Below are 25,313 nucleotides of genomic sequence, written 5' to 3'. Positions count from 1 at the left end.
GCTGATCAGATAGTACCTAGTACTTGGGGCAGGCTTTACGAAGAAGACCGGGGTGACTGTATTGGAGACCAGCCAGGTAGATCACATCTGCTCTGTGCAATGCCTCGGTGGCTTGGCAAAGAAAGACAAATTTGTAAACCAATATTAATATCTAGTCCGGTTTGTCTAACTCCCTATGAAGAACTCTCCAGCATTCTACTCTGTTCTCAGGCTCTACTTATGGTTCTTAACAGGTGGCTTTCTACACAGATCAGATGTTTAAAGAGAGCTTTGAGGAGGAAGCTCTGAGGTTGCATCTCACCTCAAGTGGGTAGTGTAAGCTTTTTGCAGAGTCCCATGGTATTTCCTTCATCACAATGTCCACTTCTCACTGGGGGTGCGGAGGACTGAAACAACAGTACTGAGGAAGGGCAGAAACGCTTACTATAGTAGTCTTCTTTTCCCTTTTGTTTCTCACGACATATATATTCCCACATTAATCGACATGGTTTGTTACCCATGTTGCTCCTTTATATGGCAGAAGCAATACGGTGTTTTTCAGAGTGATGGGATACCTACCTATCTGCTGGATAGTTTTACTTGAATGTTCCACTGGCACCTCATATTGAGCTGTGCCAATCCCCTTACTCCAAGTCCCAAGACATACCCTTTTCTTTTTACTATACTGCCTCAGTAATGGCACCAAGCCAGTAACTTGGGGTTAGCTCGACACTTGCCTCTCCCTTACCACCCCACTCCCACCACTACCAAGCCTGGCACTTCTATTAAATAGTTTTAAAATCTTTATTTTCCTAATCACCACTGTCTCTACCCTAATCTGAACAACCATCATTTTTTATTAGATTAATTCAATGACCTCCTAACTAGTTTGAACCAACTAGGATGCTTTTATTTCACATAAAAGAAGCCAGGGGCATTGTTATTCCAGGGTAGGCGAGTTTAGTGTTAAAGGCCCAGATTCCTTCATCTTTCTGCTCTTATTTCCTTAGCATGTTAACTTGTCCTCTTGGGCTGATTGCCTTCATGATCCCAAGATGGCTGCAGCAACTCCAGTCATCACATATAAAGAATGACATCCAGAGGTACAAAAAGGATTGTCACTGTCTTATGTCTATTTTCATAAATAAGAAAGAGCTCCCCAGAACTGGCCTCCCACCCCCAGTAGCCAGTGTCTGTTTCATTGGCTAGACCTATATCATAGGTCCCAACAGTCATTAGTTAGGGGAACATGACCTCCAAGCTTGAATTAGACAGTCAGGACTTATCCTTGGAGCTTGGGCCTAAGGACACATCCACTCAGAGAAGTGTGAATAACTTTGGGATTCTTTAATATGGAAGTAGTAGAGAACTAAATCTAGGGAAGGTAATTAACAATGTCTGGTGTATTGGTCTCTCATCATCTTTTCTGTGTGTAGTGGACAAAGCTATTTTTATAAAATTGCTGTCAGCTCTTGCAAAAAAAAAAAGTCTGTTAGCTTTCCACTGACTGTAGAACAAAATCCACACTCCTTTACACAGTCAGTATGGACCCAGGTGATCCAGTGGCTGCCTCCCTTGCCTTGTTGTTTTTCATCCTCTCAAAAGCACCTGGCTGTTTCTTGCCCTGATAGCTTTCACAGGCCTGCCACCCACTTCCATGGGACCAACTCCTACTTACCTTTTGGGTCTCACCTGAAATAGTACTTCCTCAACTAAGTATTTCCTCACTTTCATACTGAGGTTAGGGCCTTCCGTTATTGTCTCCTGTAGTGTCTTGAATTTCTCCTTTAAAATATTTATCACATTTAGGGGTGCCTGGCTGGCTCAGTCAGTAGAGCATCTGACTCTTGATCTCAGGGTCGTGAGTTCGAGCCCCATGTTGTGTGTAGAAATTACTTAAAATAAATCTGTAAAAAATAAGTGTCACATTTATAAATACTTGCTACTTGGCTTCCATGCTGTTATTAGAATATTCAAAATGCTTAATTCCATGCCTAAACACAATAGATGCTATAACAAAATTATTAACAGAAAAAAGAGTGAAGTTTGGTCAAACAGAAATAGAAGCTCCAATATTGAGATTGTCTTCAAACTTTTTACTTATAAGGAGCAACATATGGTAGTCAAAAGAGCACAGAGTGGATTCAAATCATCTATCACTGCCTGTGGGACCTTAGGCAAGGCATTTTTTCTCTCTTAACCTTATTTCTCTCATTTAAAAAGGAAAATGATCATACGTATGTCAAAGGGTTTAGTTAGGATTAGAAGAAAATGTATTGATATATTTAGCACAATACATGGCTCAAAGTAATGCTTAGTAAATATTTAGTGAATCAAAGAGTGAACAAACGAACAAATAATAAATTATTATGCATGTAGTGAGACTGGTAAAGCCCCAGAAATACAGATTTTTTTTTTTAAAGAATCAGGTAGAAAAAGTGGGGCTCAGAAAAGACAGGGAAGGAACAGAGATGAAGGGATCCTCCTAAGAACGCTATAAAGTCAGTGTGACTATCCCCATCTTGCAGATGGGAAACTTAGAGGTAGAAGGGCTGAGGTGGCAGCTCTGTTCTGAGCAACTCCCAAAGCCCATGCTCTTTGCACTGTACCACGCCGCCTGTCTCAACAGGGGGTCATTTGTTGTTTTGTCCAATTATTAAACTTGTTGGGGCCTTGAGAGCTGACTCTCTGCACTGTGTTCCAGCTGAAGCACCATTGTGTAAGGAAGCCATCAGACCTGTGCAACATTAACGTGAGCGGCCTGAAGTTCTCCAAGGTAGGGCCAGCCAGCAGAGATGGGATTGAGGTGAGCCAGACCTGAGATGGCTTCTGGCTGTTTGTCCACTGTACCACCAGAGTCCCTGAGGACTAGGGACTAGGGGGTGGGGAGGGCCAAAGACTCGCTGTGTGGAAACAACATTTAGATACAATCTTTTGCTGTAAGCCATTGGCCCATGTGAGGTGAATTAAAGGAAGCAGCATTGTGGGAGTTGGTTTGAATTTGTCATAGAATTCTGTTCAGGTGACACTGAGTTCCCATCAGAAAAAATTTCTCTTAAGTTTCAATGCCAGGAGTGGTAATGGTTCTCCCAAGATGCTGGTTTGTTCTTACACACACTGTGACTCATGTAATGAATCATGTTTCTTTCTTTAAATTGGCTAATAGGTAGCCTGGAGCCACATTTGTGGCCCCCATTAGCCAATGTTTTTGCAATTATGGCAAATGTTTTTTGTTTGTAGGCCTTCCATGGCATATGACAAGCAATTGGTGGTATAATACTATACAGAAATTAAAATAAATAAGTAAATAAGTAACGGGGAACCTGGGTGGCTCAGTCGGTTGAGCATCCGACTTCAGCTCAGGTCATGATCTCACAGCTTGTGGGTTTGAGCCCCACATCGGGCAATGTGCTGACAGCTCAGAGCCTGGAGCCTGCTTTGGACTCTGTGTTTTCCTCTCTCTCTCTGCACCTAACCCACTCTCATTCTGTCTCTGTCTCTCTCAAAAATAAATAAACATAAAAAAAATTAAAATAAGTAAATAAAATAAATCTCAAAAGAACTATGTGTATCAACACAAGTAAATCTCAAAAACATAGTGTTGAGTGAAAAAGGCAGGTTGCAGAATGACACCTACAGTATGATTTGCATATAACATAGTGTTTTAAAACATGTAAATAATACTACATATGGTTTATGGGTACATATATGTAGAATACAAGTATGAAACAAGTATGTGAATGATAATCACCAGTTTAGGATAGCTGTTATCTGTGAGAGAAGGAGAAGGATACAGTTGGGGAAGGATATGGGGATGGGGGGAGGGCATGGCCAACTCTATAGTATTTCATTTCTTTAAGGAAAATTGAAGCAAAGGCCATAAAATCTTCATATTTATTAAAGGGGGATAGTGGTTACAGGGGTCTTCAGAGTTTCATTCTCTAAACTTTTCTGTACATTTGAACTATTTCATAATAGAAAAAAAGAAGCAGAAAAGTCATTCTGGCCCTCAGCAAGTGGGTGCTCTTTGCTAAGAATATAGCTTATCCCTGCAGGTCTTTGCTCCTTCTGATAGCAGTTCCGGAGCTTTGGCAAGGCCTCCAGGCAGGGAACAAATCTTGTGTTCTTTTGAAATGCTTTCCCACAGGCTAAGGAAAAGGACTTCAAGCATTTTCACTCGGTGATTTACATCAATGCCTCAGAAAACCTGCTGCCTTTAGGTAAGCTTTTTTTCCTGAAAACTATCTTCTGCATCTTAGCCAGCACAGCCAGTCGCTTGTGTTAGAACTTCCCTGTCAGTCCATCCATGACTGGCTGCTCATCTCTTTTTTGGAGTGTGATAGGCTGGGTTCTGGAGAACCCCTGGACTGGGATTTCAACCTAGAGCTGGCACTACCTCCTTCAGAGCGTTTCTCTGTGAGCTGGTGCTTCTCTTCCTGTAAATGGAGATAATTCCTTTCCTTTCTTCCTCCCCAAGGTAGGATGCCTTGTAGGGTGAGATGAGACAGGTATATAAAAATGCTTTTAAGCTTATAAGAATTCCTATAGGAGCATAAAGGCTTCTTGTTTAGTCAGCAAGTCCATAGCGACCCCTGCTGGGTGTCACGACTATGTGAGTGCTTGGCTTTTAGAAATGAATGGGTCCAGTTCTGTTCTGGTGAGCTTAGTTTGTTGGGAAAAATTGGTTCAAACACAGTTATAGCAGGATATGGTAAATGCAGTAATAGAGGGAATCAGAAAATAATACGCAAGCATATAAGCAAGACATCAACCCAGACCAGAGTGTCAGGAGAAACTTCTGAGGAAGGGGGCACTGAGCAGAGAGACCTAAAAAATGAACAGGAGCACCTCAGGAATCAGAAGGTATTTCAGGCCAATGGAGCAGACGTGGGACAGCAGTGCCTGATCAGGACCCTGCAGAGGCTTTGTATGTTTGCAAGGCATGTGAGTAGGGCAAAATGGATTCTAGAAAGCTTGGCAGGGACTAGAGTGTCAAGAGCCCTGAGTTGTTGCTAATCCTGCAGGCAGAAGAGAGCCTTGAAACGCTTGTAAGTAGAGAGGCTCAGTGGTAGCCATGAGGAAAGTAAATGATAAGAAGACAGGGACCAGAAAATCTGGGAGATGATTTCATTTTTTCCAGGGGAGGGGTGGGGAGGCCTGAGCTAGGCAGTTGGGGTAAGGAGGATTGCAAGAGAGATTCAGGAGAGGTAGAAATAACAGGATTTGGTAGCTACTGGGCATATGGAAAGAGGAAGGAACCAAAGGGTTCACTGAGACAGAGAACACTAGAGGAGAGTCAAGTTTAGGGGAAAATATGGTGAGGTCAGTTTTTAATGGTTGAATGTGAGGGATGTTTTTAAAGAAGCATGTGACACAGTCTCTGCCCTTGAGGAAACAGGGCGGTCTATCAGGAACATGGGCTTGAAATACAAAGGCCAATAGGCCTATGAAAAGATGCTCAACCTCACTAATAATTAACAGCATCACAATCCTATATTTTGCCTATCAAATATTGGCAAAAATGAGGACTGATTGATGACAGCCAGCATTGATGGGGACATGGATACTTTCATATTCACTGGCAGAAGTGTAATAAATTGGGGCAACATCTTTGGAAGACAGTTTGGCAGTGTCAAAGTAGTCATTGCCTTTAATCAAGTAGTTTCACTTTCAGGAATTTATCCTACAGAAACAAACTTGTACAAGGACATTCATTGGAAACATCCTGAAATACCTACCAAGCAGTCTTTTTCTTAGGCTCTACTGAACATTCTGACTCACAAGACCACCATAGACCCCACTTGACACCAGAAGGCTCTAAGTCATTCCATGCAGTGTCCCAGCAGCACAGCATCTGTAGGTGCTCTTCGGTGCACTCCTCACAGCAGTTCATGTAGCAGTCTGTGCCTCCATTCACGGGCCGTTCTCTGTAGCCCCCTGCTCAGGTCCAAGGTCCAAGAGAATAAGACTCTTCATTGGGTAGATGTAGGAGCCACTCTAGATTAGCAGCCTCATTCCCCACAAGAGCAAATAGCTATTGTAATACTCCATAGACATGGCTCCTAGAGTTCTTGCAAAGGACATGACTAATGATGGGAGTCACCACACATCCAAAGCCCAAAGTTATGATGCCCCCTCCAGATGTTTATAGTTCATTTCTAGTTTCTCCTAGTCCAGACGTGATTTACCAGTCTGGCATCATTTTTACCACAATAATATTGCCTAACTATGTTACCATACCATTTGTTTCAGGTTACCAGGGAACAGGGCGAGAAAGTTAACCCAAAGTCCAATTCTCATACAGAAAGGGAAAAGTGTTCTTATTTTTTGTCCAGATAGCCTAAACGCTATCAATAAGGGAATGGTTAAATAAATTAAGGTATGTCTATAATATGGAACATAATTCAGACATATGCAGATCTACCTGTTTTGACCTGGAACAATCTTTAAGCCATATTGTTAAGCAAGTCACAGTGTGTATGGTATGATTCTATTTGTGTAACAAGGTGTGTGTGTTTCACTGTACACATGAGAAAAATTCTGGAGTATTATACATGAAACTTTCAATGGTTATCTCTGGGTGTTGAGATTCAAGGGAACTTTTGTTCTTCTGTATTTTTAAACTTTTTTTGGTAGGCATGTTTTACTTTTATAATAAGAAACGACAAAGATAATTTTTAAGTGGGCTTTGGAGTTAGACATTAGATTCAATTCTTGGCCCTTTTATTTCCCAGCGATTCCATTCTAGCAAATCACTTAGCCTAGCCAAGCTTCGATTTCCTCGGCAGTAGAATGAGAGTAGTAATCCCTATTGTTCAGTGTTGTTAGAGATTTAAAGGACATATGTACAAAGCACCTGACCGCAAACCTGGCCTAACCCAGTGAGAACCCAGTAAATGACCACTGTTAACTCTGTCTTAAGGTCTTAAGGTCCTTCACAAGTAGCTGATTTTCTCTTTCTCCTGTAGAGGCATTTCATACATTTCCAGCCTTAAAGGAACTGGAGCTCGCACTTAATGGAATCAAAACCATCTACGTGAAATATGGAGACTTTAAGTTCTTGGAAGTAAGTTGGAGGTAGGGAGTTTTTGGTGCCCACCTGTTTCCTTGTAAGGAATGGGTATAGAGGTCTCTAGTGATTATAACTGCTGGGAAGGAGCTCTCTGGGCCTTTACAGCCAGACCCTTGCTTGACAGTAGTCCTCTGGTGAGGGTGGTAGGGTTGGTGGTGGTGATGAGGGTAGTGGTAGTGGCAGCAGTGATACATAGGTGACACTGTATCATACCAATGGCCATTGTACATGGTCTGGGAAAATAAATGCCAAACATCATGTCAAAGGAGTCTGTGCAAAAAAAAACGAGTTTAAATAGAATACTATTGGAAGTAGAGTTTGAGGGGAGGTCTGGATCCATTGGCAGCTAAAGAGCCTTGGAGGTTAAGTGCTAGACATAGCAGATTGGACCAGCTGAACTAGAGGCATTATGGACTGAATCCAGAGACCCATCCTGGTCTGAATGAACCAGATTGGCTCCAGTGGGCTCCGATAAAGAGGCTAAAGGCCTAGTTCATAGGCCCAGAGGGACTGTGAAATAAAACATGAATTCTGTGAGCTCTACAGTATACTCTTGACATTTGTACATCCATAGCTGTTCTCTAAATCTCAGATTCAAAATTACAGTAAAATTTGTTTGTATTCTTGTCGTTATCCTAAATTAAGTTTCCCGTAGTGATGTATTTTCTATGCATGTTCTCATACTTCAAGTTAATCACCTCTTCAGCTTCCATGAAAACTTTAGGGCCATTTTCCACAAAGAAACAAAGCTATGTCACTACCTCAGAGGCACTGCATGCATGGAGATTAGAGAACCACAGAATTGGAGCAAGGTGTGGGATTGGGCATCTGGCCAGGCTGATTCACTGAATAATGGACTCTTCCCCACATGTTGGCCTTATAGTAGAAGTGTTTCAGATTCAAATCTCAGCAGAATGTCTGTATGTCATAAACCTTGGGGTTGACCCCAAAGAGTTAATAACTTAAATTATTTAATGAAGGGTCAGCCACTCTTCACAAAAGCCTCACTTAGTCTTGCTAAAGAGAGAGAGAGAGTCCTTCCACAAGAGTGAATATTTCAGAGTTAATGCCCTTTGTATGCCAAAGTTTTAAAAAGTTTTAACTGCTTGGGATGGCAATCTTCCTAAAATGGATTATATGTCCTTGTGTTCTTAAAACATGCTATACTCAATGTAATGGTACTTTTTCTCCATGGTTTCAAGTCATATTGAGGATAGCAGTGATTTACTATGATTTGTAATAGGAGTGGTCCTAAGAATTGTCCAGGAAGCAGAGCTCTTAAAAGTCCAGTAAAACAGAGTGAGTGTAAATTGATAACAACTGGTGTGATTTTGTGCTGTGTTAAAAAAAAAATTGTATACAATATTTCAGTATAAACAGTGGAAAAGAGATTCCAGATGTTAGAGATAGCCATTAGCCAAACGGGTAGCCATTTCTGTGACGTACAGACCTGGAAGCTTCTTATAACCTTCCATTCTGGGAGTTATTTTACTTTTTAAAAGAGTAGTCATTTGAGTTCCTGTGTGTCATGCATCGTGCCAGGCATCTTGTCTTCCTCACACCCACTATTTCAAACCCCTATTTCAAGTGCCAGTGGGCCATAGGAAGGGGACATGACTATAGGCTCAGACCCCACAGCTGACTAGCTTGGCTCTAATGGTTCACCGTGATTGATTCTTGGATGTCCCACTTCATAGTTTGATACCTTCTGATAAAGATTATTTATCCAGCAGACCCAGCCTTACCCAAGGGAATTTATTTACATAAGAGAGCAGACCAAAGTCAAGATGCTGAATATAAATGAGAAAAGGAAATCTCTTGGCTAATCATTTGTTTCTGTCTCTATGATTTGCAAGGTCTCTCTAAGAAAAAGCATAAAGCTGTCAAAAGTCCTGAATTTGCAGTTCACAGTAATGAATACTTTGAAGTGTAATAAAACTTGATGTGACTCAGCAGATGCAGGAGGTTAGGAATCTTCTGTTCTTGTTTGCCAGAAAGGCTGCCACCAGAATAGAATTCTTCAGCAGTCAATTTAGAAAAACTTAACTTTGCCATGATTTGGTTTTCTACATTCAGGTCTGAAAAAGGCTCAGTTGGAGCCCTGCCCTGAGAGTCAGGAGACCTTGTTTCTTGTCTTGATTCTGCCACTACTCTGACATAGTTCCTTGGCCAACTCACTTCCCTTCTCTGGGACTTAAACTCCCCCTCTATAAATTCTGGGCCAGCTATGAAGTTCTGTGACCTGTGATTCTAAGGCTATTCATTTCTTTGAGCTGCCCTTAATTCTATGGAAAACAAATTTGGACCCAATATTGAATAGCCAAACCAACTAGGACAAGGGTCAGCAAACTTTTTCTGTAGGAGGCCAGACAGTGAATGTTTTAAGGTTTGTGCTCTGTATGGTCATAACTAGTCACAACTGTCATAATTAGTTCTGTTATAAAGGAAAGCAGCAATAGATACAATGTAAACAAATGAGCATGGCTGTGCTCCAATAAAACTTTATGATGCTCAAATTTGAATTGCACATAATTTTCACACATTAGTCTTTGATCTTTTTTCAACCATTTAAAAGTGTAAAAATTATTCTTAGCCCAGAGGCCCTACAAAACAGACAGCAGGATGGATGTGGCTCAGAGGCGTTAGTTTACCAACCCCTGAGCTACAACACTGATGAAACAGCTCAGTGTGGTTGGAATGGAGAGTGAAGCACAGTAGAGTGTAGTGACAGATGAGCCTGGAGAGGTGGTAGAAGAGAGACCGTGGGAAGCCTTGGAAGCCTTCCTAAGGAGTGAAGTATCCAGTGGATGATAGGTAGGGTTGCTGCATGAAGAATCAGTTGGAGGGAACAAGAATGAGAGATACTAAGGAGATAGAATCCATAGGTCTTATTTACTGCGCACATATGGGTACGAGGGAGAGGATTTTCCCCACCTTTACAAACTGTGATTATCCGAGCCAGCTTTCCAAGTCTTCTTCCTCGAAAGCTTCTCACTTTGCCCCTGCCAAGTGGAATCACACCTTTGTGTGAACTCTCAAAACTTGGAATTTGCTGATGGCGGCATGAACTCAGCACTCCTTTGGTGCTTGGTAGCTTTCATGGCCTGCCCAGACTTATCAAGCCCTCTGTTATACCACAGACTCTAGTCATACCCAAACTGTTTACAGTTCTCAGAACAGGCTAGGCTACCTCTTGCCTCCTGGTTTCTGTACATGCTTCTTGCTGTACTGCATGTCTTTTTGCCCTCAACAATTTGGTGACTACCAACTAGTTTCTGAAGATAACTCAAGCATCACCTGTTCTGTGAAGCTGCTACATCCTTTGGTAGAGCTGACTATTCCTTCCTGTGTGCTTCCACTGGTCTGTGTTCAGACCTCTATCCCAGCAGCATTGCTACTTAATAGATACATGTATGTATCTAGCTTTCCAACTAGGTTGTGAGCTAGCAGAAAGAGGACAGAGACTGGTACAAAGCAACCTTTAGTGTAAGGTTCTTGAATGAAAGGATGGTTATAATGATGACAGCCAACATTAACTAAGTTCTTACTATGGCAAACTCATGATAAAGGTTTTATCCACATAATTCCTCATAAGGACTCATTATTAAAGTTTGAGAGAGAGCGAGCGAGCAGGGGAGGGGGCAGAAAGGGAGAAAGAGAATCCCAAGCAGGCTCCACGCTGTCAGTGCAGAGCCTGATGCCGGGCTCCAACTCACGAACTGTGAGATCATGACCTGAGCTGAAATCAAGAGTTGGACACTTAACTGACTGAGCCACACAGGCACCCCAAGGACTCATTATTCTACTTTGTAGATAAGGAAGCTCAGGTTAAGTCATTTGCCCAAATCACACATTTGGCCAGTACTCAAACTCAGGTCTACAGGGACAATAATTATAACAGTGGAGTCAGACCAAACCCAGTCCTCCTCTGGTAGTGACCTATAGTCAGTTGTTTATATGTCTGACTGTGTAACACTGACATTGTCGACCAAAGACCTTGTTCTTTCACCAGCTGGATAAGATGCTGAAATTGCCCCCATATTTTTCTTTTTCTTTTTCTTTATTTATTTTTTTAATATGAAATTTATTGTCAAATTGGTTTCCATACAACACCCAGTGCTCATCCCAACAGGTGCCCTCCTCAATGTCCATCACCCACTTCCCTCTCCCTCCCACCCCCCATCAACCCTCAGTTTATTCTCAGGTTTTAAGAGTCTCTTATGGTTTGGCTCCCTCCCTAAGCTTCAAAGGGTATGTATGGATGGAAGGGGAGGAGAAGAAGCAGATTTATACATAAGTGCTAAAGTGAGTGTCTAGAGAGTCCCAAAAGAGAGAGAAAAAAGACTAGTTGATATCATTTATCCCAACTGCCTTTGTTTTTGCACATAGACACTCAGTTTACCGACAGGCCCCTGACCCAATTATTTCATAAGTCTAGGTGGCCTTGGTTGATAATGAGGTGAAAGTTTGGGTCATTGCCCTCATAAGCCAGTTCATTTCAGCTGATTTTTTATATGCACCTACTATGTGCAAGGTCCTATGCTAGATTACAAGGATATAGCAATAGAGGAGCATGGCCCTTGACCTGACAGTTTATGGTCTAGTCCACCACTGTGTGCCAGGACTATGCTAGGTACATCCATGTACCAATATCCCTATTCTTAAGATGTGTATCCAACTATCAGATACCTGGTTGACTGTGAGAAGTACCCCTAGATAAAGCACTTAACGTCAGGGGAGAGAGAGATTCCATCTGGCTGGGGGATTAGGAAAGATTTTATAAGGATGCAGCTTTTGAGTTGCCCTTTTGGGGCTTGGATTCAGACACATGGGAGAAAGGGCATTCCTGGTTGAGTGAAAAGCTCAAGCAGTTATCTCTAGGTGGGATGATGCAGGGAATGGGAAAGATGTCACTTTGGTCAGCACCACAAATCAAGATTTGCAGTGGGAGCTAAAGCTAGAAAATAGGCTGGGAAAGGACTATAATAGGCCTTGAATGTTAATCCAGGGAATCAAGAGGGTTTTAGGCTTGTGAGTGATGGGGCTGCCCAGAAGGTTAAAAAAAAAAAAAGTAGTTAGCTCCCACCTCACATATGAGCATCGTTGTCATGCGTAGTGCTTCTACTCTCCCATCTTTTATCTTTGTACCATAGTTCCTGGACCTTTCCTTTAACAGCCTGACTGCAGAGGCCATTTGTGATCTGGGGATTCTGCCACACCTCCGTGTCCTGCTCCTCACAGGCAATGGGCTCACTTCCCTGCCACTCAATTTGGCTGTCACAGAACAGTAAGTTCTACATTCTAAGGTCCATGCCACGTGTTCCCTCATGAACCTTTGGGTGCAAGTTATGCAAAGAAATAGCCCAGAGTAGCTCAGAAGTGCTATAAAGACAGGCTGTAAGTGCTCAAAGCAGGGAAAATGCTACCGACTGAAGTTCCTAAGAAAGACAGTCATGGAAGCAGGGACCCAAAGAATGACTAGGCCTCAGATGGGTGGCCTCACACTCCTCTATGCTATTAGGAGACGTTTAGGTATCTAACAAGTCCCTTTCCCTACCTCTGATTGGTCATGGGTAAATTGTGGACATTGCTCTTGCCAGACTTTTCCCCTTCACAAACCTACTATGCTTTGTATGTTACCATTTTGCACCTTTGTTCAGGCCATGCTTTCTGACCAGAATGTACCAGTCCTTTCTCTGTTCGTAATAATGCCATATACATAGTGCTTACTATGTGCCAGACATGGTTCTCAGCACATAGACATATTAACTCATTTGATCCTCACAACAATCCTATGAAATAGGTGTCCTATTATTATCCCTCTTTTATAGATGAGGAAATTGAGGCACAGATATGTTAAATAACTGCTAATAAGTGGCTGAGTCAGAATTTAAGCATGTCTAGAGACCATGCTTATGGCCATTATGTTCTTTTCTTATGTAGATTCTGCACGTATTCCAAGGGTCTGCTCAGGCCCTCCTCCTTTCCTTACCAGAAGGCTTCCCTGACTGTTTTAGACCATAATTCTTCCTCCCTTCTCTAAGTATCTGTTGAATTTAATGTTTTCCTTCTTACTTTAGGACTTAGTACATTCTATTGTGACTTACACCTCATAAATATACATAAATATATATATATAATAGATAAATGGATGATATACATATAGTCTCCCAAATAGATTGTGAGCACTGTGAGGGCAGAGGCCCTGTCTTACTTATCTTTGATCTGAAGCATCTGGATGATGATCTAGTGCTTTTGCACAAGAAGGTATTCAGTGGATGTTAACCAATTCAGAGATGGTGAAGGTGAAAGTCAGGGTGATAAAGTTTATTGTGACGATGGTAGATGTGATGGAGATTACAGAGATGAAAGTGGTTGGTTAGTTTCTCAAGGGGTTAGGACAATGATAGTGATCATTATATTAGGGACTTCATTAGGCTCCTTTTGTTTGCAAGTGACAGAAATCAACTCAAACTGGCTTAAACAAAAAGGGAATTTATTGGCTCATGTACCTGTAAGTCCTAAGGTGAGTGCTGGATTCACTTATGGCTGGATACAGGTGTGATCTTTTTTTCCCTCAGTGTTGGTTTCATCTTAACCAGTTTTTCTTTATGACCAGACACGTATCAGTCAGGAATATAAAAACCACTTGAGGTATTGCAAATGGAGAGTAGTTCATTGTTTTTAGTGGGGAGAGATAATAGGTGGCATTTCATTATGGAAAATTCCAAACACACATAGAAGCAGACTCAATGGCAAAATGAACCTCCATTTACCCATCACCCAGCAATTATTGTCTGACAGTTCTGAGGTCATAGCCAATCATGTTTCACCTATATCCCCACCACACCCAACCTTAGATTATTCTTAAGAAAAATCTCAAATGTATCCAGCCATAAATGAATATAGCAGATTCATGTGGTTTCATCTGTAAATAATCCAGTGTACAGTTCTAAAAGATAAGGACGCTTAAAAAAAACCAATCAGAGTACCTTTATTACACCTAAATATTAGCAGTAATAAATGGAGGGAATTGGTTACATAGGTGGTGGAAGGGCTGGAAGAGCACAATGGAGAAGAAGGGTATGGAAAGAGCAAAAAGGAAGAAGGTTGATACTCAAGAGATCAGAAGCTGTTCACACTGCTGGACTGGGGCCTACAAGCCTATCCCTGCTGCTGGGCTTTAATTTTTTTTTTCAATGTTTGTTTATTTTTGAGAGAGAGAGAGAATATGAGTGGGGGAAGGGGCAGAGAGAGAGAGAGAGAGAGAGAGACAGACAGACAGAATCCAAAGCAGGCTCCAGGCTCTGTGCTGTCAGCACAGAGCCCGACATGACCTGAGCTGAAGTCGGGCACTTAACCGACTGAGCCACCCAGGCGCCCCATCCTTGCTGCTGGGCTTTTAGGTCTAAAAGTTGTAAAAGTGCTATAGTTGTAGATCTGCTGCAGATGTGCTGCCTCAGTCAGGGCTGGAACCTCTGCCAGCACAGATGCTGCTGTTAGAACCACCTGTTGTTGTACTGCTGCTACCAGCAAGCTGTCAGGAACCAAATAAGATAGTTGCTGTTCCACCTGTTTTGGTCTTCCAGTCTCACCAATCCCTCCCTTGGCAGTATCTCACTGGAAGCCAGTTGGGAAGGTGACCTGGGAAGCGTAGTTTAAGGGTGGCTCTGGCCCCTTACAATACATAGCAGAACACAGAGGAAAGGAATAAAGGTTAAGAGCAAATAGGCAGATGACTGGTGTCACCCACCCCTTGGAAACCCAACATCTACTCTCCTCCTTCTCTCCAAATTTAATTTTCATATAACAGTAGCAACCACAGTATACCTTCAGCTTACATGAAGGAATTTTTTTCCTCTTAGTGAGGACACTTTTACCCTCTTCTCTAAAAGGATGAGACATAGTTCCATCACTCACCATATCCATCTCTGGATGATATTACTCTGTAGCAGTCACAGTGCCACCTGAATATTTTATAACCTAAAAACTAAGCTGCAGAGTCATTCACCACTAGCAATTTATACACATGCACACACACGCACGCACGTACGCACACATGCACGCACACACATGCACACACACAGCAAGCTAGAAAGAAAATATACACATTTGCTATAATGTTCTTTTCTTAATTGGTCAGGAGGCCATAGTACATATTTATGAATCCTTATTCCATCACCTATTTAATGTCCCCTTCTTCCTTATCCAGCATCTTGGCTGTTTGGACTCTTTAACTGGTGTAGTATCCCAAACATTCATTCCTGAAGGATCAAAGTTATTAATGCTTTTTTATTGGGTTGTAGTCTTCTATTAATGCTTTTTAAAATTGTGGTAACATACACATAACATAAAATTTACCATCCTAACCATTTTCGAATGTGCAGTGGTGTTCACTTAAGTATGTTCACATCATTGTCCTATCCCCACCACCATCTGTCTTCAAAACTCTTTTCATCTTGCAGAAATTCCATTTACTTTGACTAATGGAGAGGACACTTCCAAGAGGAACACCTTGTAACTCCCTGTATTCTAATCATATTCTGTCCTCATGGTATAACAGCGATCATACCTACTTTTGATAATCAGTATCAATCACTCAGCCAATATAGTAAACTCCTTGTTTCCTGCCTGTTGGTTTAGTGGAATGAGGAACCCAAGTGGCCAGCAGCAATCTCAGCTTCTAGTTAAGAGAAACTGTTCTTTGTGTCCCTGTAAAAGCATTCCTCCCTAGGCAACTAAGATTCTACTTGCAGGAATGGAGGCAACAGTTCTGGAAGTAGATAACTGTAAGAGGATCTGTTCTCATTTCCTTCCATTAATTGCTAGATCCTATGTTCTAGTTATGAAAAAAAAATAGCATCATTATTGGTTGCTGGTTTATATGATACCCCTTCCTGTAAGTCAGAGTGCCCACTTCACAGGGGGTGGTCTCCTAGCTGGTGCAATCAATGAGTTGTTAAAAAAAAAACCTATTTTACCTTTTAGATCAGCTACTTCTACATCATGAGGTACATGGTAAAAAAGTGAATTACATGTTTACAAACTCATTATTGTACTCATTTGCTATCACATGTGTTCCATGGTTAGAAGCAATTGTATGTGAGGCACCAGGATAATGAATAAGACATTCTGTAATTCTCCAGATGGTGATGCTGGAAGAATATTGTGGTCAGGGAATGCAAATCCATGTCCAAAGTACGTATTTATTCCAGTAAACAAAACAAATTACTGCTCCTTTTATGAAGGAAGGTGCCCACAGTCATCTTCGCATTAGATGGCTGGCTAATTCTTTCAGAAATGGTGCCATGTTAGGGGCTTAACATTGGCTTCTGCTGTTGGCATCTTAGGTACTCAGCAGGGATGATGACCAGATCTGCTTTGGTGAGGGGATGTGTGTAGCCTCCATGCCTGTGCTAAGGGCATTTTGCAAGTACTAGGGTATCCAAGGAGAGAGACCCAACTGACTTTGTGAAATGGGTCATCTTGTCCACTTGATCATTGAGTCTCCTCTGAGTGGATCATCTTTGGGAAACATTAACATGGGATACAAATAATCCTCAAACTCTCTGTCCATTCTGAGAGGTCCATTCACATAATTGCCCCTTAGACCTCTCTGTCAGCAGTTTCACAGTATTTTTTCCAAGCTTTGACTATTCAGCTAAACCATCAGCCACTGCCCATGAGTCAGCATAAACCAAGCAAATAGATATATTGCCCTAAGTTTTACCTCTTGGGAGGGTTCCTCTTCCCCTGTCTTTCAGAGACACCCCCCTGTAAAGTTGTAATACTGCAATAGTCTTTCTTTAGTGTCAGAATGTCATGCACAATCATTTGTAAACCCAGCTGGGGGCTCTCTCCTACATTAACTGCTCATAGACTCTTAGTTGTGGGTTGATGGAGAGGTAATAGTTCAGCAGGAGTAGGCATCATTGGAACCAAAGCCATATTCATTCACGCAATTTTTCCAGACTTGCTTGAGCCAGATCTCACATATTACTTCACTTGATGAGGGAATTCTGTGACACATTCAGTTCATGATGAGCCACTCAGGTCACATGGCCACTCAGTGTTCCTGTGACCAGGTGTTCAGTCTTTACCAACATGGGGCAGTAAGGCAGAAACTGTTTTTCAAAAGGAAAATAGTTGTTCACAGAATCGGCATAACTTTGCTCAAAAATGATTCTGCAATTGACACCTATAAAAGGCTCCATTCATAGAGAGGCCACGTAACTTCTCATCCAAACCAGGATATATTTGAGAGGGAAAAGGAACACTATTAATTATTTTGGGATAACAGGTGAAAACTCAAACTGTCCTTGAAAACCAGGATGTAACCCTGTACTGTATAGCACACCTTTTTGCCTTAGACACTTAGAGCATAGTTGGACCTATTGAGTCATATTGCCCAATGCCATTGGCCAAGGACATAATGCCCAGAGAACAATTCATGCAGTTGGACCTGTTGCAGAGCCTTGTTTTGCTCTGAGCCTCACACAAAACTGGCATCCTCATGGGATACTCAGTAAGGGTTAGATTGGCACAGATGTTTTATGCATCACTTCCAAAGTCCGAAAAGGTCAACAAAGCTTTGTGCCTTTTTCATAAGTAACAGGTAGTGCAAGGTGAAGGATTATGTCTTTCACGTTGGAGGTATATCCCAACATGTTCCAGATACCTGGACAACAAGAAAATTAATGAAGGTGGTAGTTCCTTGAATTGGAGATGGGGGTTCCCTCCATCCTTTGACACACATGCATCTTACTAAATCATCTAGAGTATTTGCAACTTACTGCCCATCAGGTCCAATCAACATGATGTTTTGTGGAATACCAAAATAGATTGGTGGTAGATGTAATAGATTATGGTAAACATAAAGAGTTGATGTTGCCCTGGGAGAAGAGGACAAAGATGTACTGTTATCCCAGTCAGACTGTTTCTGGTAGTTCTTGTTGTTTGGTAAGGAGAAGGCAATACTTGATAGGTCCTTAGCTGAATCCCAAGCACCAGGGGCTGTGGTGATGTGCTACAGTAAGAAGAGTCCACATGTGGAATAGCAGCTAAAATTGGAGTCACCACTTGATTAAGCCTGCAGTAAGCTATAGTCATTCTTCAAGACCTGTCTTCTACATAAGACAAACAAGTTTAACAGGAATATCATAAGACTCAGTATCCTTTTACCTTTCTTGTCTTTAGTGATGACAGTAATCTCTGTAGTTACCTCAGGGATGTGGAATAACTTTAGGTTTACTGTTCTAGAAGCAAAATTCCTCAGGCTTCAATCTGTCCCTGCCTTATATAATAGCTCTCACTTTGTTGGTCAGTAAACAAATGTGGTTATTCTGTTGGTTGCTTAGTATGTCTATTCTAATTATACATTCAAAAAATAACTATATATTCAGGAACTGGGGAGATAACCACGATGTAAGTTGATGACTTCACTGGGTTCATTCACAGGCTAAATTTCCATTCTTCCACCTGACCTTTGTAATCCCCTACTTTGAATGATAGACCACCATGCCTTTCATATCCCCAGATATTAACACCAATTTGCAGATATTGTCTGGTAATCCTTGAAAGGCCTAATTTAGGGCTGTCAGAATTTTCTGCAGTGTTGATAGTGTTCTATATCTGCATTGTTCAATATGGTAGCCACTAGTCATGTTGAGCACTTGAAATGTGATCATTGTGACTGAAAAACTGAATTTTTACTTTTATCTAAGTCTAATTAGTTTTAATTTAAAGGTAAATAATCAGGAAACTGTATGAGACGCCGTGACCTCTGGGCAACTCAAATAATTTTTTTCTCACCAACTCTAGACTTTTTTTATATATATAATTCATGCTTAATTATCTGAAGCTAGTCTTCAGTCTCTGCAAGGACCACACTGTTTCTAGTTCACACTTCCTCCTAGGATTTAGTCCTTTAATGTCCTAATTTAAGGTAGGGGCAGTTTATCAGGGCTTCCCTTCTATGGCATACCCTGGAATCTAATTTTTGGCCTCTAGACTAGCATAGTTGTTAGAATCTCTGCTCAGCATCTCAACCTCTCTGCCACTTCTGGAGTCAGCAGATAGCCCTAGGGAAAAAGAGACCCCAAATTTTACAAGATCCCCTTTGAGTTTCCTTCTTTTTCCAAATCCGAGCCCCCTAAATTTTCACAGGTTGTTAGTTCCCACATGCCTTAAAGAAATTTGTTTTGTTTTGTTTTTTTTAAGTAGGCTCCATGTTCAACATGGGGCTTGAACTCACAACCCTGAGATCAAGAGTCATATGCTCTACTAACTGAGCCAGCCAGACATCCCAATTGTTTTTAATATATATATTTTGTCTGGATTTTCTAGTTCATACTCAAGGGATAGTTGGCCTACATGAGTTAGTCTGCGATACCGTAAACCTTTCCATTTATTTTGGCCAGGTGCCTAGGAACACTCAGTATGAAACCATTTTAAACTAAACTAAACTAGCTGGATATTCTCTGAACCACTCTGATGATACAAATTTGGGCTGTAATTTTGCAAGAGGACCAGTCTGCCCTCCCCGTTCCTTTCTTTTCACCCCAAGGCAGTTTTCTTCTAGCTGTGGGATGAGGGGCATGGGTTTAGTGCTAGTTCCCTCTCTCCTGAGGATATCTCTCTTTAGGATCCTACATTCATGTAGGGGGTCTCCAATTACATGCCCCACCTTCTGTTTTGACAAGATCAGCAAGTGTCCTCAAGGCAAACATGGCTTCTTGTGCTTGGTTTCTGTCTCGACTTTTATATTTTGGTACTACTACTTTACTGTCTTCACATCTCTTATGTGTTTTTAAATGATGAATCTTTTGGGGCGCCTGGGTGGCTCAGGCTCAGGTCATGATCTTGCAGTTTATGAGTTCGAACCCCGCATCGGGCTCTGTGCCTGGAGCCTGCTTGGAGCCTGCTTCAGATTCTATGTCTCCCTCTCTCTCTGCCTTTCCCCTTCATGCTGCCTTTGTCTCTCTTTCTCTCTCTCTTAAAGAATAAACAAACATTTAAAAATTAAAAAAAAAAATAAATGAATCTTTTTATGTTTTATTCATCATTTTAGTTGTTTTCAGTGGGACGCCTTGTTGCATACAGTAAGGCAAGTCTCCACCACTATGTCCTTCTATTTCTTTATAAGATGGGTAAAATAAATGCACTCCTACTTACATCAGGATATCAATTGAAATAATTGTGCTTTGAAAACTATGAGGCTCCAAACAAGTATTACTGTTATTTTCTTCCCATTTGTCTTCCCACACTCAAAATGCTCTTTGGATTCCTCTTCTTCTGGCAGCCTCTTAAATGTTGATCGTCCCCAGTTTTCTACTCTCAACCCACTGTTTTTATTAATCTTTATAATCTTGATAGTTTCATCCCTCCCAAGTCTTCTTTATTTCTCTACTTCACATCCATCTTCTGAGCTATGAGCCCATATCTTTTACTTATTATATCAAAGTCATCATGCATATGCCCATGCCAAGATCTCCTCCCGTGTCCCTGGCCTCAGTGATGAGCACTGCTCTCCATCAGCAGTGCAGTTGTCTGAGTGAGAAACGTGGGCATCAGCCTGAGTTCTTCCCTCCCTCACATCCACTCAGTCACCAGATGCTGTGAATTGTACTTTCTAAATGTTTCTCAAACTTGGCCATTTCTGTTGTCCTCCTGTTCAGTCTCACTGCAGCAAATCAGCACAGCCCATGCTACTTGGGATACAGCTAAGGATCTGTCAAATGTTTCTTTCTCTTGATCACCTCCCAACACACCCACCTTACCATCAGCCAGAGGGATGTTCCTAAAATGCACATCTGATTCGATCACTGCTCTACTTGAAGTCCTTCAGCAGCTTCCCAGTGTTCTAAAGATAAACTCCATTAACATTGATCACAAGGCTTTTCATGACCTGACTCTGCTTCTCCATCCTTTCTCTTGACTTTTTTCCATTTCACCATATACCTCATTTATTTTGGACTATTTGTGTCTCCACTTCTGGATATATCACACTTCATCTCTGTCTGGGTGAGTTAGGGGCATATCTGACCTACTCGCATCATTAGCCTGTCCTATTACATGTTTTGATTGACATCTGAGACTTTGGCTCTCCCATTAAGCCTGTTCCTTTTCCCCCTTGGACCATACGTGTCATCTCTCTCAGGCTTGACCAGCACGGGGCAGAGGGGGATGGTTACCTCCTTTTTTCTAAGCACTATTTTCCTAAAAATGCCTAAAAGAGCATCAGATCTTTAGCAGCCACATCATAAGTCCTCTTTTACACAAGCGAGTTGTGAAGCCATGTCTCTCTCATCTTGGGTTGCACTGTGGGTTTTCTGTATCATAGGAGCTGATCTGACATTTTAATGGGCATTACAACTTGCTAAATTTCATCTGTTTTACTGCAGCTCTTGGTCCAGTCTGTTCTGCAATATTTTTGGCTTAATCAGAAGTCTTACAATGTAAAGTAAAAGAAATCCTCTTTCATCATGTAGATAGGGGAACTGACCAGGATCAGAGATGCTGGACACCAGGTAGAAGTCACCCAGCAAGCAAAGCAGCAGCAGCACCAGAGCCACAGCCTAGGGCTGCTGGTCCCCATTCCCATGCTTCCTTAATATGGCACACAAATTCCCATTCCTGAATCCAATCACTGGGGCACACTCTTAGCTTCTAAAAAAATTAAGTCAAATCTGTTGTATTTTAAATGGTATTAAATTCCTTTTGGCAAGAGAAGGTATAATAAAAATAGCACCACTCTGAACAGCTGGAAACTTCAGCCTCTCCATACTGATAGACTCCTGCCACTTCAAAGAGCTCTTCTACCAAAACTGCCATGAGAAGGACTCCATTGGAGAGCCTGACACTTTCCTCTGCAGCCTCGCTTCTTGTCCTCCTTACCCACCTACTGACTGCCCCCCTATTTTAAGACATCAGTATTAGAGACAAAATTAGGCTTTTCTATGTTATAATTAGGGTACAGCTTTTAAAAGGCAAAACACGATAACTTGTCACAAAAGACAGGACAGAGCTACCTCCTTCATTATGGAATGTAAGAGGAATTTTTTGAAGGCTTATTTTGTAGCTGTTTCACATCTCACTGGAGTGAAAAAGATTGGCCAATTAATTATAAATCAACAGAGCTGCTGTGCACCCTCCTGTAATTGCTCTCAGGTAGAGATTAAAAATTTAGTGCATGAAAGTTGGTCTTTTCAGGAGAAGAAAGAATCACCTGTGACCTTCAAATACCATGAATTAAAGGCTTCTTTCATCCTTTGTTGAGTGTATTGAGTGTTTAATTTGGGTATATGGAGAGGAAGGAGTTGGAGGGAGAATTGAAAACATGATTTGAGTCATCTGTGTTTGTGTACTTAAAAAGGGGCACCTGGTTGGTTCAGTTGGTAGAGCATGGAACTCTTGATCTTGGGGTTATAGGTTTGAACCCCACATTGGGTGTAGGGATTACCTAAAAATATAAAATCTTTTTTTTAAGTTGGAAAAAAATAAAAAAGAATTACATAAGTCTTATCCATCTAGAGGCACAAATGAGGCCACATTAATGGTAGTACCTAAAATGCCCTGACTTCCTGCCCTGCCTGTGTGATTCAGGATCTCAGCCCATTAAATTCCACTCTCAGGTGTTTCTGGGTCTCCTCAGAGAGTTTGAGTTTAAAAAGAGACTTCTCAACTCCTTACTGATATGTGCTTTTTATTAAGTTGCTTTAGAAGAGAGCCTCACTGCAGCCAGCCTACCTTACCCCACATGGACCAAAGCTGTGGTCCATGCCAAGGGGTTTGTCTTCTGGTGATCCCATAGTTACCAATCCTTAGGGTGACACAGCATACCCAGGAGTCTGACCTGACCCAAATTTGTGCAGTATTCTTTCTTCAGAATGTTTTCCCCCAACCTGGGCATACCTTATTCACTCTGGTATTTTCCATGAGCATTACTAGTGCACCCCATCCTGCCCCAGTCGGGTCTCACTGAGTCCATCTGTGGATGTGTGCAACCTTTCTCCATACAGAAGACTGTATGTGTGAGTAGGATTTGGGGAAGGGGTCAGTTGGGGAGGGAATTACACCTTCCAGTCCCTCTCTACAGGGACCTCTGTGGGACACTAAAGAGGGTTCCCAAGGTGGTTATATCTCTTGATTGATTTCCTGTTCTCCATCTCCATTCCTATTCTCATTCCTACTTCTTGGGGATGGTGGAGTTTGTTCCCTGCCCTTGCTCATTACCCAGGATCCTTGCACTTACAGGGAGGCATCTGTAACGTCACTGACGAACAAGAGGTACATCCTGAGGTTCCCAGTGCTGGAGACACTGATGCTGGATGACAACAAGCTCTCCAGCCCCAATTGCTTTGCCAGCCTGGCCGGGCTCAGAAGGTAAAGCCACACTCCTCTCTCTGAAGGACCCCCTACCACTGCCAACCTGGCCCACACCCTGAGTGCTGCTTTGGAATCCAAAAGGCCTGAGTTGAAATCCCAGTTCCACTACTTACCTCTGCTGTGTGGTCACAGATAATCCATTTCTCCCCTCTGAGATTTAGCTCAGCCATAAAAGTGGGGCATCAGTAGGACATTTCTGATCAAGTGACTAGATTAGAAGTGGCAAAGAGAAGGGAGGATAAAAAGAGATATTACCAGAGATAGAGTCCTGACCCCTGAGAGAGGAGACAGAAAAAAAAAAACCAAAACAAAACCAGAATCAGAAAGATAAGAATTAACTGCTATATTCTACCTATTTGAATAATGAAAATACTGGCATTTATTTATTATTATTATTTTTTAAATGCTGGCATTTAAATGGTTAAGCTTTAGATCCCTGGAAAATTTATTTTGGAGTCAGTTATCATTTACTGCATGCTACTTTGTGTAGAGCCATTTACATTGTCTAATTAAACTTCACTGGAGCCTTGAAAGTTATTAACTATCATCCCCATTTTAGAGATAGGGATATTGAGTCCAGAGAGGGTAAGTCACTGGCTCCAGGTCACACAAGGAGTAAGGGTCCAAGCCTGAGTTCATGTTCTTTCCCTAAAGTTGCTAGGTAAATGCTCCTGAGGTATCATTATTGCTGTGATTCTGTATTCACTTTCCTTAATTAAAGACTGAAGAAATTAAGCCTGGACCAAAACAGGATTTTCCGGATCCCGTACCTACAGCAGGTTCAGCTCCAAGACGGGTCAGGGGACTGGGCTAGAGGCAGGGGGAGTCCCCAGAAAGTGCCCCAATCCATGCTGCAGCCCAAGTCGTGGATGTTTGAGGCCTCAGATGAACAACCGGATTATACTGTACTGCCCATGAAAAAGGATGTTGACCGGACAGGTGAGTGGTGCCCCTTATTCCAGAGACTCTAGCCCCATGGTGGGAATAAGCTACCAACAGTTTATTTTGAAAATCTGTGACTCCTTGAGGAGCTGCTGCACTGAAGCTTCTGGGCCTGGGGAGGTGGAGGTATCCCATGAATTATTTCAATGGCTTCCTAACTGATTCTCCATTAAGGTGTTTTTAAAATCCAATTAAAAGTAAGTTTTTAAAAATCTCAAATAACAAGGGGCACCTGGGTGGCTCAGTTGGCTAAGCGTCTAACTCTTGATTTCAGCTCAGGTCATTATCTCAGGGTTGTGAGATCAAGCCCTGCATCAGCACAGAGCCTGCTTAAGATTCTCTCTCTCCCCCCTCTCTGCCCCTCCCCTGCTTGCTTGCATGCACGCATGCATTCTCTCTCTCTGAAATAAAATTTTAAAAAATCTCTAATAACAAGAAACTCTGAAGTTAGGCTTTCCAGAGATGGCTAATTCTGGGGTACATTGATGTTCTCAAGAGATTCAGGTTCTTTCCATCCTCTTTGCTGCCATCCTTGGCCTGCTTGTTTATCTTTGTAGGTTGATTCCAATTGAGGTCTCAAGATCACTACCACAGGGCCAAGAATCATGTCCAAATGGCAATACTAGAGGCAGAAAAGAAAAGGAATGTCACCTTCATTATAAACCAAAATCTCTTTAATGCATGAGTATATTTCTGGATTATATATTCTGTTCTATTGATCTATTACTGTGCCAATACCACAGTGGGTTTTTTAAATATTTATTTTAAATTGAGAAGTAACCAACATAAAGTAAAAATATAGAAATACTGTATAGATCTTGAATTTTACATGTATATCTCCTTTTAACCACCACCCATATTACAATATAGAGCATTTCTAGCATCCTATTTTGACTTCTATCACCAAAGATAGGTTTGGCTTGATTTGAAATTT

At 41.7% G+C, this 25,313-nt stretch overlaps 1 protein-coding gene across 20 annotated transcripts in view; it reads left to right on the top strand.

Annotated features, from left to right (window-relative positions):
- Positions 1-25,313, top strand: part of XRRA1 (X-ray radiation resistance associated 1) — a 61,685-nt gene that overhangs the window by 11,343 nt on the left and 25,029 nt on the right. For 5 of the 20 annotated variants that reach the window (XM_027039819.2, XM_053203683.1, XM_027039824.2 and 2 more), the window contains 6 exons: positions 2,684-2,755; positions 4,127-4,199; positions 6,948-7,045; positions 12,205-12,338; positions 23,306-23,434; positions 24,159-24,376. The exons of 2 other annotated variants lie outside the window; for them this stretch is intronic. In XM_027039819.2, coding sequence (XP_026895620.1) covers positions 2,684-2,755; positions 4,127-4,199; positions 6,948-7,045; positions 12,205-12,338; positions 23,306-23,434; positions 24,159-24,376 — 724 coding nt within the window. Of the gene's footprint in view, positions 1-2,683; positions 2,756-4,126; positions 4,200-6,947; positions 7,057-12,204; positions 12,339-23,305; positions 23,435-24,158; positions 24,377-25,313 lie in introns of those variants that run through there. 13 more of the 20 variants (XM_053203686.1, XM_053203682.1, XM_053203691.1 and 10 more) reach the window with 11 other exon arrangements.

Source organism: Acinonyx jubatus, chromosome D1 (genome assembly GCF_027475565.1).
Source record: "Acinonyx jubatus isolate Ajub_Pintada_27869175 chromosome D1, VMU_Ajub_asm_v1.0, whole genome shotgun sequence".
Taxonomy (NCBI): Eukaryota; Metazoa; Chordata; class Mammalia; order Carnivora; family Felidae; genus Acinonyx; species Acinonyx jubatus.
The sequence above is the reverse complement of the archived record's forward strand: the minus strand, read 5'-3'. Positions and strand labels throughout refer to the sequence as shown.